General features: G+C 37.8%; 1 protein-coding gene across 1 annotated transcript in view; it reads left to right on the forward strand.

Annotated features, from left to right (window-relative positions):
- The window catches only part of NAMPT (nicotinamide phosphoribosyltransferase), a 45,498-nt gene extending 30,603 nt beyond the window's left edge, over window positions 1-14,895 (forward strand). Inside the window, exons 3-11 of the mRNA XM_083182985.1 lie at window positions 2,351-2,454; window positions 5,681-5,809; window positions 7,100-7,258; window positions 7,780-7,916; window positions 8,163-8,388; window positions 8,530-8,649; window positions 8,811-8,951; window positions 9,058-9,192; window positions 10,232-14,895. Of these exons, the coding sequence (XP_083039111.1) occupies window positions 2,351-2,454; window positions 5,681-5,809; window positions 7,100-7,258; window positions 7,780-7,916; window positions 8,163-8,388; window positions 8,530-8,649; window positions 8,811-8,951; window positions 9,058-9,192; window positions 10,232-10,345 (1,265 nt within the window). The 3' untranslated portion in view covers window positions 10,346-14,895. The remainder of the gene's footprint in view (window positions 1-2,350; window positions 2,455-5,680; window positions 5,810-7,099; window positions 7,259-7,779; window positions 7,917-8,162; window positions 8,389-8,529; window positions 8,650-8,810; window positions 8,952-9,057; window positions 9,193-10,231) is intronic.
- The last annotated feature ends 857 nt before the right edge of the window (window positions 14,896-15,752 follow it).

Consider the following 15,752-nt stretch of genomic DNA (forward strand, 5'->3'; position numbering starts at 1 on the left):
TTGGTTATCCGCGACTTTAAAAAATGCTTCAGTGGGCCCATCCTTCCCTAAATACCTATTCTCCAATCTGTCTTCTCAGACGCATAGAGGGAGGATATCAAAATGGTACTATTACAAAATTGAAAAAAGGGAAACTGCCAGCGTAGTTAAAATGGGAAGCGGATCTCTCCATCACTTTCACTGAGGAAGAATGGGACTCCATTGCCTATTCTGGATTTAAGATGTCCAAATGTCTACACTATTCTGATGTTTTATAAATTATGTCAGAGGGCATACTTCACCCCTCAGCGGCTACATGGGATCTGGCCTGCCGTCTCCAAGCTTTGCTGGAGAGGTTGTGGTGGTGTTGGTTCAATCTACCACATTTTCTGGGAATGTGTGCTGATACGTCCGCTGTGTTCTGAAGTATTCTCACTCATCAGTGACGTTCTAAGAATACGCGTCCCTCCTGACCCGATAGTGGCGTTACTACACCGCAGGGCCATCTTAACAGCATTATGGGCCCTTGGGCAAAGCAATGCACTGGGGCCCTTACCCATTCTCCCCTCCTAGGGGTGGGGGGTGCTATCAGCAGCAGCTTTGATGTCCCATGGGTGGCAGTGGGTGCTCTATCTGCCACTCAACATGTAGGACCTGGAGCAGTAACTTCTGCTAATTACTCCTTTACTGCACAGGTAGTGGGAGGGAGAACACTAATGTGTGGAATGGGGCACTGAGCTGAATGAAGGGTCCCTTGTAAATGACTTCCAGGGAGGTAGGGGGTGTTTTATACGCAGGGGAGGGTTGGATAATGGAGTGGGCTTAATATTCGTCATTTTCCAGTGAAAGTGCAGCTTGTTTGACTGCAGATATCGCCATTATCTGGAAATAGATTTCTTAGCCTTCAATAGTATAAAAACCTAGAGTTCCAACTTTCAGGAGGTGCTGGGGACTTGGAGATCAGATATCAGGAGCCAGAGCAATCCATTGACAAAAATATAAAACTGTACACCAGACGTTTGGAGCTGGAGCAGGGACCGGCTACTCGAAAGCTGATATCTCTGGTTCTGGGCATGATAGAGACAAGCCGCTAGTGTCGACAGAAACGGGAGAGTCCCAGCTTTTGGAATATACTCTCAGAAAAACTAAGTCAGAGAGAACCTGAGAATTTTGACTGGGAAGTGCAATTAACAGGTCAGATGTGGACTGCTGCTTTTGAAGTTGGATATCTCCAGTTTGGCAGGACCGATTTTCAAAATTCTGGTATCCCTGGAAAGAGGGGATCCTCAGCTATCAGCATATGGCCCTTATATACCTGAGGCCATGGGCACTTGTCCAGGCACTAAGCCCATACAAAAAGACGGCCCTGCTACACCGTAATATGCTACTTGCTCCGGGGGATCTATATATACTTAGACACATTCTGATTTCAACTAAGGCAGCCATGGGCCAACATTGGAAATCTCCAGTAGTACCTTCAATCCTGCATATCGCTAACAATACTCATAAACATTTCTTATTCGAGACAGCTAATGTTAAATACTTATCCTCAGCCTCGTCGATCCATATAAAATGGCTCAAATGGAGCGAGTACAGAGAATCACGGGGCCTATCACTTTTCTATATTGAACCTTCAGACTTATCAGCCCTTTCCACACCTCCACATTCCTCGGCTGAATAGTTCCATAATGGGAGCATGAACCCTCCCTGGGATCTACGCAGTATTCTTACTACACTACGGCACACACTGGGGCTCCACCCCCTACCCTCCCCGTCCCTCTTGGGTCCCTCCCTTTTCCCCCTTTCTTCTCACCTCTTCTACATTCCCCCTTTCTTTCCTCTCACCTCTTAGATATTAAATACTAGTCTTGCTTATTTACTTGATATTTAGCCAATTTTCTCACAGAATATACTCTGACGTTGAAAGATTTCCTTTTCCATGATTACTCGTTAATGCACATTCAGTTTCTATGCAAAAAATGTCCTTCCGCATTCTGTACTTGTGCAAGACTTAATAAAAATGTGTATTATAAAAAAAAAAAAAAAGAAAGTCAACCTGGTAATTTGCTTAATTACATGGGTGATTTGTGTAGTGTGAAAGGGTCAACCCGGGTTGATGACTCTGGTAAAAAGCAGCATCAGTGACCCAGGATGACCCTTTTACACTACACAAATTACCGGGTAGAACTGCTTCACCCGGTAATTTTCTGTTATGTCTGAAAGGGGTATGATATGCAGCATCGGGTGACCTATTATCTAGTATGTACCCAGAATAAGAGGGTCCTCTATTATTATTTATTTTTCCCCGCTTCTATTAATTACCTACCCAATATGTCCTATTTAAGAAAAAAAAAAAAAACTTTGTTTTCAGGAAAAGTGGTGACCAAAGAAAAAATTAAAGAAGCCAAAGAGGTATACAGAGAGCACTTCCAAGATGATGTTTTTAATGAGCCTGGATGGAATTACATCCTTGAGGTAAGAGAACATGCCCCACTTTTTTTTTTTCATTTGTAACTTATGGTCTCCCAGATCAGTCTGACTTCCTAGAGCCCTGAGGGCAAGCAGAAATGCACTTACTGTTACACAATGTTAACGCAGGGAACAATGTGACTGTTAGGAATATTTGCAATGTAAATTTTCTAGGGCAAATTGTGCATATCTGTACATATGGCCTTATTCTGTTCCGTTCGCATGGACCAGAATGTTGGCATGAGGAACGATGGTGGCGTTCATTTCTGTGCATGTGTGTGCGGCCAATGCGAACAGGGTGTTCACTGGGTGCACGCACCCAAGTGTGCTGGCGAGGGGCGGCAGGCCAGGCATTTACATATTTGAATGCCCAGATTTTCATGGGCGTTCCCATGCAAATGCCCCGGTGATGTGGGAGTGGGTAGCTGACATTAGCAGAGATTAATTTCTCCCTGCCTGCGATTATGTAAATCATTCATTCACAGGTGTGAGGCCATTCGCTGGGGGATTGCGTGCTTGAGGGGCGGGTTTTGTTTTATTGGACGTATGCGTACAATAGTGTCTATTTAAATGGTATCATTGAAGAGCTGGTATATTTATTAGGTGCAATGTCTGACTTAAAAGTGAGGCCAGTAAGTTTATGCATGGTATGTGTTCCTCTTAATAAATTAGTGGAGCTTTCATGCAATGGCTTCCCCTACTGTGTGAGGGCAACCTGTCCCTACTCCCTCCAGCTGTCCACCTTTTTTCACTCCTTTTTTCTTTTCTCTGGGTCTACTGTGGGACCTCCTCGACCTTTGTTGTGAGTCACCCATTGGAGTCGCTGAGGTGACTGCACAAACTGAATTGTATATTTTTAGGTTTCAAAGACCCTAAGTGTGGTGGTCCATTATACTTCCACAAGGGATGGATAAATCATAGATCTATTAACAGCTACCAATTCTATGTATACAACTGTTAAAATTAAGAAAATATAAAGTCTGACTCATGAACCCCATTTTCCCCTCGATTCACCAGAGTTCTCTGCCCGATCCATTGTAATCAGGTGAAAAGTGTGCAAAAAAAAAGTTGGCTAATGATGAATCGCTATATTGGCAGTAGTCTTTCCTCATTGTGCTCTTTACATCTCCTCTCCCCTTACTGTGTTTGGAAGAGTGTAAAGCCCTGTACACACGCTTAGATTTGCTTTCGATTTGATGATAGATTCGATTTTTCTATTAGATTTGGCATTAGATCTGTACTTTTGCATTCGATTTCACAATGTAGGCACAATGTACTCGTTCGATTTTTACTGGATCGAATTCTAGATTCCTTGGCTGCGCAGTAGATTTTTTTATGAGCTTTTGAGAAAACGAGAGCGTGCATCGAAGTGAATGCAGATCGAAAGTGTCCTTAAAATCATTCGATGTGGATTCGATTTTGCTTCTATAAGCAAAATCAAATCGAAAACGGGGAAAAATCGAAGCATGTGTACACAGCTTTAATTCAATCGCTCAGGAAGGAGATCTGGTGCCAATAATACATATTAATGCACTTGTCCATCTTCAAGAACCAGGTTGTTGGAGCAGGGATGTTGGGAAAACTTCTGACTCATTCACAACTTCATGCTATTTCCTATCTGACTGGCTCTCTGCATGCTATATTTTCAAAAAGACTGACCATAAATGAGTCTGTGAAGGGTCTTTTTTATTTTTATTTTTTTACCACTCAACTATTTTGTTTTTTATAAACTAACTTTGCCTAGTGGGTGTTTTCATTGTAAAATTACGTCAGATTACTTAGTGCTAAGATACCCTTGTGTAATATGCCCCAGAGTCCAATTACTTTAATGGGGCATTAGCCTATTTATTTACACTTGTTGGCAGCAGTTGTATCTGATGTGACAGCACCAGCTAAGTGCCTAATTTTCTGAACAGACGGTATAGAAAAACTTTAACATCAAAGTCTATTTAAAAAAAAAAAAAAAAAACTATTTTAATGAGCATTATCGGCACATAAACTGTAGACTGCTCAATCTCCCTCCCCCTTTCTACACGCTAACATGAACAACACACTATCACATTAACAGGAACACTTAAGGTCAGCAATTTCACTAAGATGATTACCCCAGAGCAGAGGTTTTCTTAATCTTTGGAACCGTACAACCATATTTAGCAAAAAAGAAAAAAAAAAAACTCGGGTGGGGTGCACTCTAAATCCCCTAACTAAGGTTGTTCTGTTAAGTTAAATTTGTCATTTTTATATTTTTTCTCTGGTCTGCACTTTTTAATTATATTTAATTTTGGTATTTTTTGTGTTTTTTTTTTTTTTTTTTTTTTTAAATATTTTTTTTTTTTTTTTTTTATATAAAATTATTACTATATAGTGATCTTTCCACACTACTATTGCTGTGTAAAAAGATCATCAATACCCAGCGACAATATAAAGATTATTACATTTTAGATACTGGTATTATAATTAACTGAACAATTCAATTTTGCTGTGACAGGTGGATGTACACTAATTATAATACCAGTATCTAAAATTTAATAAGATGTAATAATCTTTATATTGTCGCTGGGTATTGATGATCTTTTTACACAGCAATAGTAGTGTGGAAAGATCACTATATAGTAATTTTATATAAAATAAAAAAAATTCTAACAAAAAAAAAAATACACAAAATACCAAAATTAAATATAATTAAAAAATAAGTGCAGAGAAAAATATAAAAAGAACAACCTTAGTTAGGGGATTTAGAGTGCACCCCACCCGAGTTTCTTTTTTCTTTTTTTTTTGCTAAATATTATGTGGCCCTACTCGGGGGTGCACCACTGAACATCACTCCCACAGCCTAGGACCCTAGGGTAGAGGTTAGTTAGTGTGATGTAAAATACAAGGAATATTCCTTTAAATTAAAATCAGTGTTATCCCCTATTCTACCTAATTAGTGTGATACTTATCCCCAATAATTAGTGCAGTTCCCCATAACAACCCCTGACAAGAACCTTACAACCATCAATATTAATTTGGACGTGAGCAACAGATTAGGTGATATGGAATATTTATGTAAAAGTTCAAATGTAAGACTTTCTAACATTTTCTTTATCAAGATTTGGTGGCAAAGTTTGAAATGCCATCTACAGCGTTGATCCTTTTTCAGCTCCCTGCCCTCCAATAGAAACACAATGGGGAAAGCTATATATTTATCTACTGGCTTATCATTTCTTTATCTTTTGTATTTGTCTCTCAGAAATATGATGGCCACCTGCCTATTGAAGTAAAGGCTGTGCCTGAAGGTAGTGTAATACCCAGAGGGAATGTGCTGTTTACAGTAGAAAATACAGATCCTGAATGCTTCTGGCTCACTAACTGGATAGAGGTTTGTTTAATTAAAAAACATCTTGCAAAATGTGTAATTGTGTGTGTTTTCTGAACTGCATGCAAAACTGTTCAACTTGGATATTGTGGCCTAAAATGTACACACTAACATTCTAGATCTCCTCTCCTCCCTACGTTATTTCATAATTGTGACCATTGATAAGGTATCGTTTTCTTTATTGACCACTAGATGTTTTAGGTTTCATAACTTCTGCCCAATAGTTAAGGGCAAGGAATCTGCTTCTCCATCAATATGAAGTGACTTGTTACTAAAAGGCCCTACTTACACAGAGATTTGTGCCAGAGATTCATAATGGGAGATTCATAACGGGAGATTCAGCACGAGAGATTTCACTCTCTCCGATAATGAGCCACATACAGAGATTTGTGTCAGAGATTCATAATGGGATATTTCAAATCTGTCACAACAAAAGTGACGTAAAAAACTGCACTTCATAACAAATGTTATACTGTATAGACAGTAATTTCCTAAATAAACTCAATAAAATAAGTTTGCAGACATTTAAAATGAGAAAAAAAAACATGGATATAGAAAAACTGTCTAATTTGTATATAGAATAATATGCTGAAATATGCTGTGAGTGATACTGGGTTATTTATGATAATAGTGTGGTAAATAATTGTTAGAATGATGGATATAGATATCTATTTATTTTGATGTGAATACAGGTCCTGATCAGAGGTGGACAAGGTTGCCATGATGTCTTTCCGCAGTCCATACTGCCACTTTATGACAATGCTGCAGCTGATGGTGTTCCTGTGCTGAGACACCCACTGACTGCACTAGTCTTGTCACGCAGCGTGCTCCAGTGTGACAGTCGCTCAGATGGCCCTGCTCATCCCTGCTCCACACATGTAGGGGATGAGCAGGAGCATCACAGTGACTGTCACTGAATTTACCAACCGGGCCGTTCTGAATCTTGTGCAGATTCAGAATGGCGGGAGTGCGCATGTAAATCGCTGTGTGGGATATACACACAGCGATTTACATGCAATTTCAGGCATTTTCTGAGGTATTTAGTGGAATCCCTCAGAAAATGCCTGAAAATTGTGCTGTGGGTGGGGCTCATAAGGCTTTCTGTGAAACTGAAGGATCCTGAATTTCTTGTCTCTTGAGGTGAACATTTTACCTTTTTTTTTTTTATCTTGTGCTACTGTACTCTATATACATTTTAAACAAACTAGCTGTATACAACAGTGTGCAAAAGTAGCATATTTGTCTTAAATATCATTAGAACTTTTTTTTTTTTTAATCTATTTAATTTTGTAGACAATCCTTGTTCAGACTTGGTACCCAATAACTGTTGCAACAAACTCAAGAGAGCAGAAGAAAATTCTTGCTAAGTATTTGTTGGAAACCTCTGGTAGCTTATGTGGTCTGGAGTATAAATTGCATGATTTCGGCTACAGAGGCGTTTCCTCACAAGAGGTAAAGTATACTTGCATTTTATTTTTCACATGTTTATGGTTGTGTGCAATTTTATAATTCTACTCTATTACAAGAGTGGTATAACTATTTTTCTCTGGGACCCCATCAGACAACAAAAATTAATTACTGGACCCCAGCAAGTTACTACTGAATGACCGCCACATGTGTGGTCAGTGAAGTGACTGCTTTTGTGACCGGGAGGCAGTGGGTAATGGTGGGGGGGGGGAAGGGTGACAGGGGGATGGAAGAGGGAAGCAGTGGGCGTTTACTTAATGAGTTATACCCTGTCCCCCCTCCACTGATGCATTAGCTTGATCAGCAACATAGAGCCTGGACCCACTTTGGGGTCAGGATCCACAGTTTGAGAACCGCTGCTCTATTAGGTACCTGGTTTTGCTCAGGTTTGTTTGTGCAATTAGCATTACTTGATCTTTATCCTCTTTGTTTTAAGCTTACCCATTCGCCAATTCATGGTATGACCAGCATACAACATTTTTATAAATATTAGATTTATTTTTAAGACTGCAGGAATTGGAGCTTCAGCTCACCTTGTAAACTTCAAAGGAACAGACACTGTACCAGGAATTGCATTGATAAAGAGATACTATGGAACAAAGGACCCAGTTCCTGGATTTTCTGTGCCAGCTGCTGAACACAGGTACTTTGTTTCTCTATATTGTCCTTGTATTGGACACATACAGTTGCCAAATATAACAAGGTGTGCGCATTAAAAGCAGTAGGTGACAAGTTTGGTCAAGAAAGATCTCCAAAATGTCACTGTTCAATTTTACTTTTCTGATTTATTCCAATGTGCCCAGTTCTGTTTCCTGCAATTATTGTAGCTTGGAGATTACTATATGTGTGTGTTGCATTGTTCCCTCACATTAGTCTTTTATGATTTCAGTACGATAACTGCCTGGGGAAAAGACCACGAGAGGGATGCTTTTGAACATATTGTAAAACAGTTTTCTTCAGTACCTGTTTCTATAGTCAGTGATAGTTATGATATCTACAATGCCTGTGAGAAAATCTGGGGAGAAGATTTAAGGAGTTTAATTGAATCAAGAAGTCCCGATGCTCCTTTGATAATACGACCAGATTCTGGAGATCCTCTTGATACAGTTTTAAAGGTAAGAAATCTTCCTGTTTGTTGCCCAGGACACCTAAAATTATTTTTTTTGTATAAAGTAGTTATTCCCTAATATGTTTACAGTCTACTGAGCACTTTGTGTGGTGTAAGTTTTCTTGCAATGTAATTTTGTATGTTTCAGGTGCTAGAAATTTTAGGAAAGAAGTTTCCTTTTGCAGAAAACTCAAGAGGTTACAAACTTTTGCCCCCTTACATTCGAGTAATACAGGGAGATGGCGTGGATATAAACACTCTACAGGAGGTGAGCATTTGGTACATTTTTTTATTTTGTATGTACTTGATATGTTTTATCCATAACTCTGGTTTTCAAGAATAATCAATCCGTAATGTTCTTCCCACTGCAATATTGGTATCCTTTGTCTTGTTGGTCTAACCCCCTTTTTTTTTGTTTTGTTTTTTAAGATTGTAGAAGGAATGAAGAAACATAAGTGGAGCATTGAGAATATAGCGTTTGGCTCTGGAGGAGCTCTGCTACAGAAACTTACCAGGGACCTTTTAAACTGCTCCTTTAAATGCAGCTATGTGGTGACCAACGGCCTTGGGGTATGAAAAAGAAAGTGCTGCAGTATACTACATTAGCATGTACTAGGCTTTTCTACTCTTCATTTTTATGTAAACTTCTGTAATGTAATTTTTTTTTCCCCTGCAGGTAAATGTCTTTAAAGACCCTGTAGCTGATCCAAACAAAAGGTCAAAGAAAGGACGGTTGTCCCTTCACAGAACACCAGGAAATGAATATGTGACCCTTGAAGAAGGGAAAGGTGATCAGGAGGAATATGGGCCGGTAAGTTACGATAATTCTATCAATATAATTTAATCAACGATTCTATGAAGGGCTTTTTTTTTTTTTTTTTTTCACCCCCAGGATGGAAGTTATACTTTCATGGGGATGCTTATAAAATGCACGGCGTGTCACCCAACCCCTTCTCCAGATGCCCGCCCCCCTACCTGCAGGAAAGCCTTTGGCAACTGATAGTCACTGAAGGGGTGTGTGTGTGTGTGGCTCTGCGCGCAAGGCCACTGTACAATCTGACCCTGAAGCAAATATAACGGGGACTGGACTGGCCCTAAATAAAAAAACATTTCCATATCCTCATATTGGAAAGTGACAAACGGGCTAGGGATAGCGCAGCAGAAGAGAATTTACATCGGAAACCTACAATTACATTACAAACACAATTGAAGATGGTCAATAAAACCTGTGCGGTTGCTCTTTAAAGTACATTTGCTGACTGATTATCCGCACTAAAGGGCAAATTAAAGCCGGTTGATACCTTCTGCCACTTACGCACATGAATTTATCAGTCCCTGTGCAGTTTAATCACTTTCTCATGACCGGCCCCATTTAACCCTTTGAGTGCCAAGTGAATTTGTCAAAATTGGTGTGAAAATTGGCAAGCAAACATTTTTTTATTCATCATAATGACCTGTAATTAGTTTTTATTTATTTTTTATTTTTTTTAATATAGGAAATATTATTTTATTTTTTTTATTTAAATACCAAATGTGAGTAGTGCTGACTTTTTTGTACGGATCTCTCACATGTTGGCATTTTGTTGCAGATATTTTACATATGTCACAGATGTTGGCACTTAAAGGGTTAATAGAAACGTCCATTCTTCAATTGTGCCAAGCAACCAGATTGCAGAAGTGGTTAGCCTTGCAGCACCAATGATTTGATATTTTTATTTGTAAGCTGCATTATTGCTTACAAATAGATACCAGATTAGTTATTGTAGGAGTTCCTGTTTTTATTTATTCAAAGTGATTATCCAATTAAATCCCGTTGAAGATTGCCTCCTAATAGTGCTGTTTTTATGCAGGACCTTCTCCACACAGTCTTTAGGAATGGCAAGATAATTACATGCTACTCATTTGATGACGTAAGAAGCAATGCTGGGCTGAAGAACAGAGAGCTTGAAGAAGAGCTGCACTAGATTCTGTAGTGAATCATTTATATGTAAATCTTTATTTGTACAAAACAGTGTGGTTATTTCTGTGTTGCCATTTTATTTTTATGCTGGGTTTTGTCAGTCCCCTTTTTAATGTTTTGACTTCCATACCAATATCATTAGCATTTTGGTGGTCTGCAGCACATATTAGGGTGACAGACTTCCTCCTCCCAATAAGCAAAAACTGTAAAATGTCATTTTAAATGGTTCCATGTCTGTACTGGAGCACTGTTTCACAAGTACAGATTTACAAAACTGCTTGGAAATCCTAGATAATACTGTTTATTTCACTGATAAATCCAAGTTTATATATTTCTATCATCTCATTTAGATCTATTTTATAAACGAAAGCGGCTAGATACATATTTTTATTTGCCTTCTATAGAACACTATTCTCAAAGTGTTTCTTTTGAAAGGAAATTACAACCTTTATGGCAAATGTAATTTAATTATGTAAATATTGTGTTTTATCAAATACACTGTGCTTCATATGTACATACAGCAATAGTGCAAGGTTTAAGCTTAGATAAGTTCCTACATATACTGCACATAGTAAATTACGTAAGATCACATTGGTTTAATCAGTGGCCTACTGCGCATTGTCTTAATATAGATTTTTTTTCCCAATAATTTTTATTGTCTTCATATTGGGTTGTGGTTCCAGAAAAGCCACAGACTAACTGTCCAATACAGTTGTCTTGTACAGCCAAATATTCTACAAAGGATTCCAATAGACATTGAGGTAGATTTCCAAAGGTGCAGGTTTTTTTTTTTTTTAAGAAGTTAAGCTGTTGGACATGGCAACCAACCAGGTTGTAGACCTTATATTCTAGAAGCAACTCAATAAATGTTAAGTCGAATCCAATTGGTTTGTTTTGGGCAACAGCTCCCACTTTATAAAAAACAAACACACACTTTATTAAATAGACCTTGACATAATTTAGGTGAAAGAATTTAGCCAAATGTAAAACATGATGGTCCTGTGGTTTAGGGCTTCAGTGGTTCAGGATAAGTTCTTAGAATATTTCTCTTGGATGATTGTAGTTTGTTTGAGTAGACACCATGCATTCAAAAGGATCAATGCAGTTGATTGGCTGCTTGGCTTTTTGAAGTCCTCTACATAAACACACTTTACATGCAGATTGTTACTTTAGTAATACTTAAAATGCAGGACTATATGTATGTGATGGTGGGAAAAATATTTCTTGACTGATTTTTATCATCTAGGTATAATGGGGGGCACGATTTTTACAGCTAGTGATTTAATGTAATTTCTATAAAATGTTATGTTTTCAAAACTATTTCTACATTTTAAAGTACACTGTATTAGTGATACACAGGCTATAATTTTGACTTATTAGCTGCAAGTATAGAAGCAAATGGTCTTTAATTTTACAAAATGGGATTAGTTAAAAAAAATCCATACAGGGTAGAGGTAAGCATCCTAAAGTAAAATGGGGGTATATTTTGCATCTGCCCTATTGAAGGTACTAAAGATGTACCATTTGCATGGGCTGCATTTGTCCAAGCACGTCTGTCTTGAGATTTGCCTATGAGAGAACTAGTATCCCCCATGCCATGTTTCTCTTTGGTCGTAAAGATTTGTGGGTCCAAATTGAATATTACTCTGTGTACTCTTGTGAGCATGCACCGTGCAATTTAAGGTAAGATTAACTATGAAAGCAGGTGTATGTTGAACCCTTTGAGTGCCAACATCTGTGATATAGTTATAAGATCTGGTAAAAAAAAATTGCTAGCGTCGCTCACAATTGTTTATATAAAAAAAAAGTGTAAAAAAAATAAATATATATCTCTCTAATGGGCCCTACACACATAGCGATGTGTGCAGGGCTACCTAGCTATGCTAGGTCGGGCTGTGCTGCGCCGCTATCGCATAGCACACAGAGCTGTCAGCTCTGTGTGCTAAGCGAGCAGACAGCGCCAGTGTTCTCCGGTGGGTGAACACTGCCGATGCCGAGATTGATGGACACTGTCCATCAATCTCGGCCAGCGATAAAGACGCGCACGGCTGCCGATCTAGCCCCCACACATACACCGATGTGAGGGCATTTGCTAAGCAACTTGGCCAAACTAAGCAAAATTACTTAGAAAATGCCTTCATATCGGCATGTGTGTAGGCCGTATAACTCTATCTCTCTCTATCTCTTCAAATTAGTTCTGATATCCGCTATATTCTACTACCCAATGCATAAAGGGGAAAGCTTTGAGAAAGATCATTTTACAAAATAGACATTAAAAGTAGACATTTTGGAAATCTACAAATTTTAATATCTGAAATATCATGCAGTCAATGAATCTGATGTATGAATCTAGTAATTTGATCTTGGAAATCACCCAAAACATCAATTGTAGACCCTTTTAGATGCATAGAAATTTGATTTACATTGTTGGAGCGAATACAGTAAAACGGGCCAGTAAATGTCGTCATTGTAAAAAGCTCATTCTATGGAGTTCTCCATTGCAAGCCAAACAGGCAAGTTATAGAAAAGGATTTTTTTTTGCTTGGAGTAGTTTGCTCTTCTATAAACAGTGCTGTCCTTGACCTAATAAAAAAAAAAAGTACACTTTTCCATATACTACTATTAAATTACCCGTGGTTGCTTTACATTTCAAGTAATGAGTTCATGGGATCACTTATTTTAATATAGAGGATATTTTCCCAGAATGGACAAGCCTTTAACATGTGCTTTGCAAATTAATAGATTATGATAAATTTTACATTTTATACATACAAAAAAGTGACTACCTATGATGGGGTACTACAGCAATTATCAAAATCTAGAATTGTGTATTTGAAAATTTTGCTCTATGTGAATGTTAGCATTGTTCTGTGTTAATCTGTCTGTAAATTGTCACGTTTTGGAATCATAATTTTTTTTTTTTTAATAAATTTTATTTTGTTTGGTATTCTATTTTTACTTTTATTTACACCTAACTTGCCTTTTTAGCTTTCTTAAATGTACATGAATGGAAAAGGGTTTTTTCTATTGTCATAGTTTTAGTTAACTTTTTTTTTTAAATTGAGTAATAACTGCTCCTGCATGACTGTTTGGCACACAAACCTGATCTGACGTATGCTATACATTTTGCCTCTTGTTAATTCATTTTAGGTACATCCCCTGAAAATAAGACCATAGATGTAAGTGCACCTGTGATCTGTTTTAATCCTTTAAGATCTTCGATCTATGTAGATGGTATTCAAATGCATTTTAAATGGAATGCACCAGTACTGAACTGGAATGCATGTGTTAGTGTATGCACTCAGTTTGGTTGTGTTTTTATTAATTTAAAATACAGTATACTTATCAAAGTCAGAGAAAATAGAAAACTATCTTGACTGCAAGCCCTATATGTGGCGACATGCACATTCACCCTAAACCTTTTGCAAGAGGACCCTTTTCCTTGCAGACAGGTTCTGCAGATTGAAATACTTGTACCTATATTCATGCAGTGTTTGATTTAGAGCTATGACTTTCAAAATCCTTTTGAATTCCTAAAAATATATATTTAAATTAAGGGTTTTTTTTCCCCCCTACATCATGTGTATATTTTTGTTTATTTTAAGGCTCCTAAAAATAAAACATTAGGTACTTATGTATGTTGGGCACCCACTACAGTTACTACGCTCATACCCCCACTATCCATGTCTGCATGGATTTGATTTTATATAGTGTGGCGAGCCACCAAGCCCGAAGCGTAGCGAGGGGACGTGGAAAACTAAGCAAATAGCTTAGTGGGCGCCCAACTAACATAAGTACCATAAAACAAATGTCAAATATAAAGCTACCTTCCTTATAGTTTTATATGTGAACTGCATTGTCTTTTATTATATCTATCTTGTTTAGATACTGTTGTAAACTCGCACTGAACATCGTCTGTACATAATGTGGTGTTTTTTTTTGTTTTGTTTGCTAAACCTTTTATTTCTTAACACTGCAAACATTGGGGGGGGGGGACAACCTGTGGCTCTCGGACAACCTTTCTGTAGCAATAGACAAAACATATGCCTCAACATAGCCATACCATAGGGTACATTGGCCAAGGAGACTGTTCGATCATGGGTGTCTGGCCTCTGTTTAGGTTATATGGATGATGAGGTTTTTGCAGTATTAATCTCCTAACACAAATGAGCCTTCCTGTTTTTTTTATTTTACATATGCCTTTTCATAATTTATATAAATATATTTCTATAAAACGAGAATTAATGCAAGGCCTGTATGTGTGTTGAAATTTCAGATTTATTTAATCTTTAGTGTTTTTAAATAACTTTTTATAGAATATATTTTGTTGATCTACACGGTTTAGACATTTCTTTACAAATATTTGCATCAAATGTCTGAAGTATTGGAACGTTACGTGCCCTATTACTGAAATTATCCTTTCTAGGTCTTACATTCCTGAAAATGTATGTGGAATGTGATGGTCTAACACTTGTTTTTATTTCAATGTAACCAGTCTACTGTTTTCATGTAAATTAAATATGAAAGCCAATAAAACTGTACCTTCCAAATGCACACTACTTTTCATGGAGCCAATTTCATGTACATTTTGAAATCTATTGTAATTTTTTTTTTTTTTTAACCTGTGGAGTATGCAGACTGTTAACCTTCCATTAAAGTTAAACAGGCTTATTTTTTTGTATGTTTACCGATGCATGGACTCAATACATTGCGCCACTGGGACAGGGACTGAAGTGGATGTTCAAATATTCTTTAAAGTGCTGCAGACTGTGTGCGCTATATACCATATATACTCGAGTAGAAGCCTACTTTTTCAGAACATTTTTTTTTTTTATGCTGAAAAAGCCCCCCTCGGCTTATAGTCGAGTGAGGGTCCCACTTGAGTCAATAAGTTTTCCCAGTTTTTTTTTTTTGTTGTAAAATTAGGTGCCTCGGCTTATATTCGGGTCGACTTATACTCGAGTATATACGGTAAATAACTGTAAATAGGTTTTATTTATTTTTTTTTTATTTTTTTTTCACCAGTTGTCTGACGAAGCCTCAGTCTATGCCTAGCCTAACAATAATAGTGTTTGAAGAACCTGATAACTCAGATATCCTAAGACAAGAGAGTGTGTGTGTGTGTGTGTGTGTGTGTGTGTGTGTGTGTGTGTGTTAAAGTTAATTTTGTTGGCGGCCAATTAACCTGCCAGGGTATTTGTAAATTGTGGGAGGAACTGGAGTGCCTGGCGGAAACCCTCACAAGCATGTGGAGAATATACAAATGCCACAAAGCTGATGCCAAGGTGGGAATCTAACCCGTGACATCAGTTCTGTGAGGAAGTAATGCTAACTAGCTCTGCCACCCAACAATAACCAAATAATATTGTTACTGTAAAAATAGACTATGTACTGAATTCAAATAAAAGGAA

This window comes from Crinia signifera, chromosome 4, assembly GCF_055691185.1.
Source record: "Crinia signifera chromosome 4, ASM5569118v1, whole genome shotgun sequence".
NCBI lineage: Eukaryota > Metazoa > Chordata > Amphibia > Anura > Myobatrachidae > Crinia > Crinia signifera.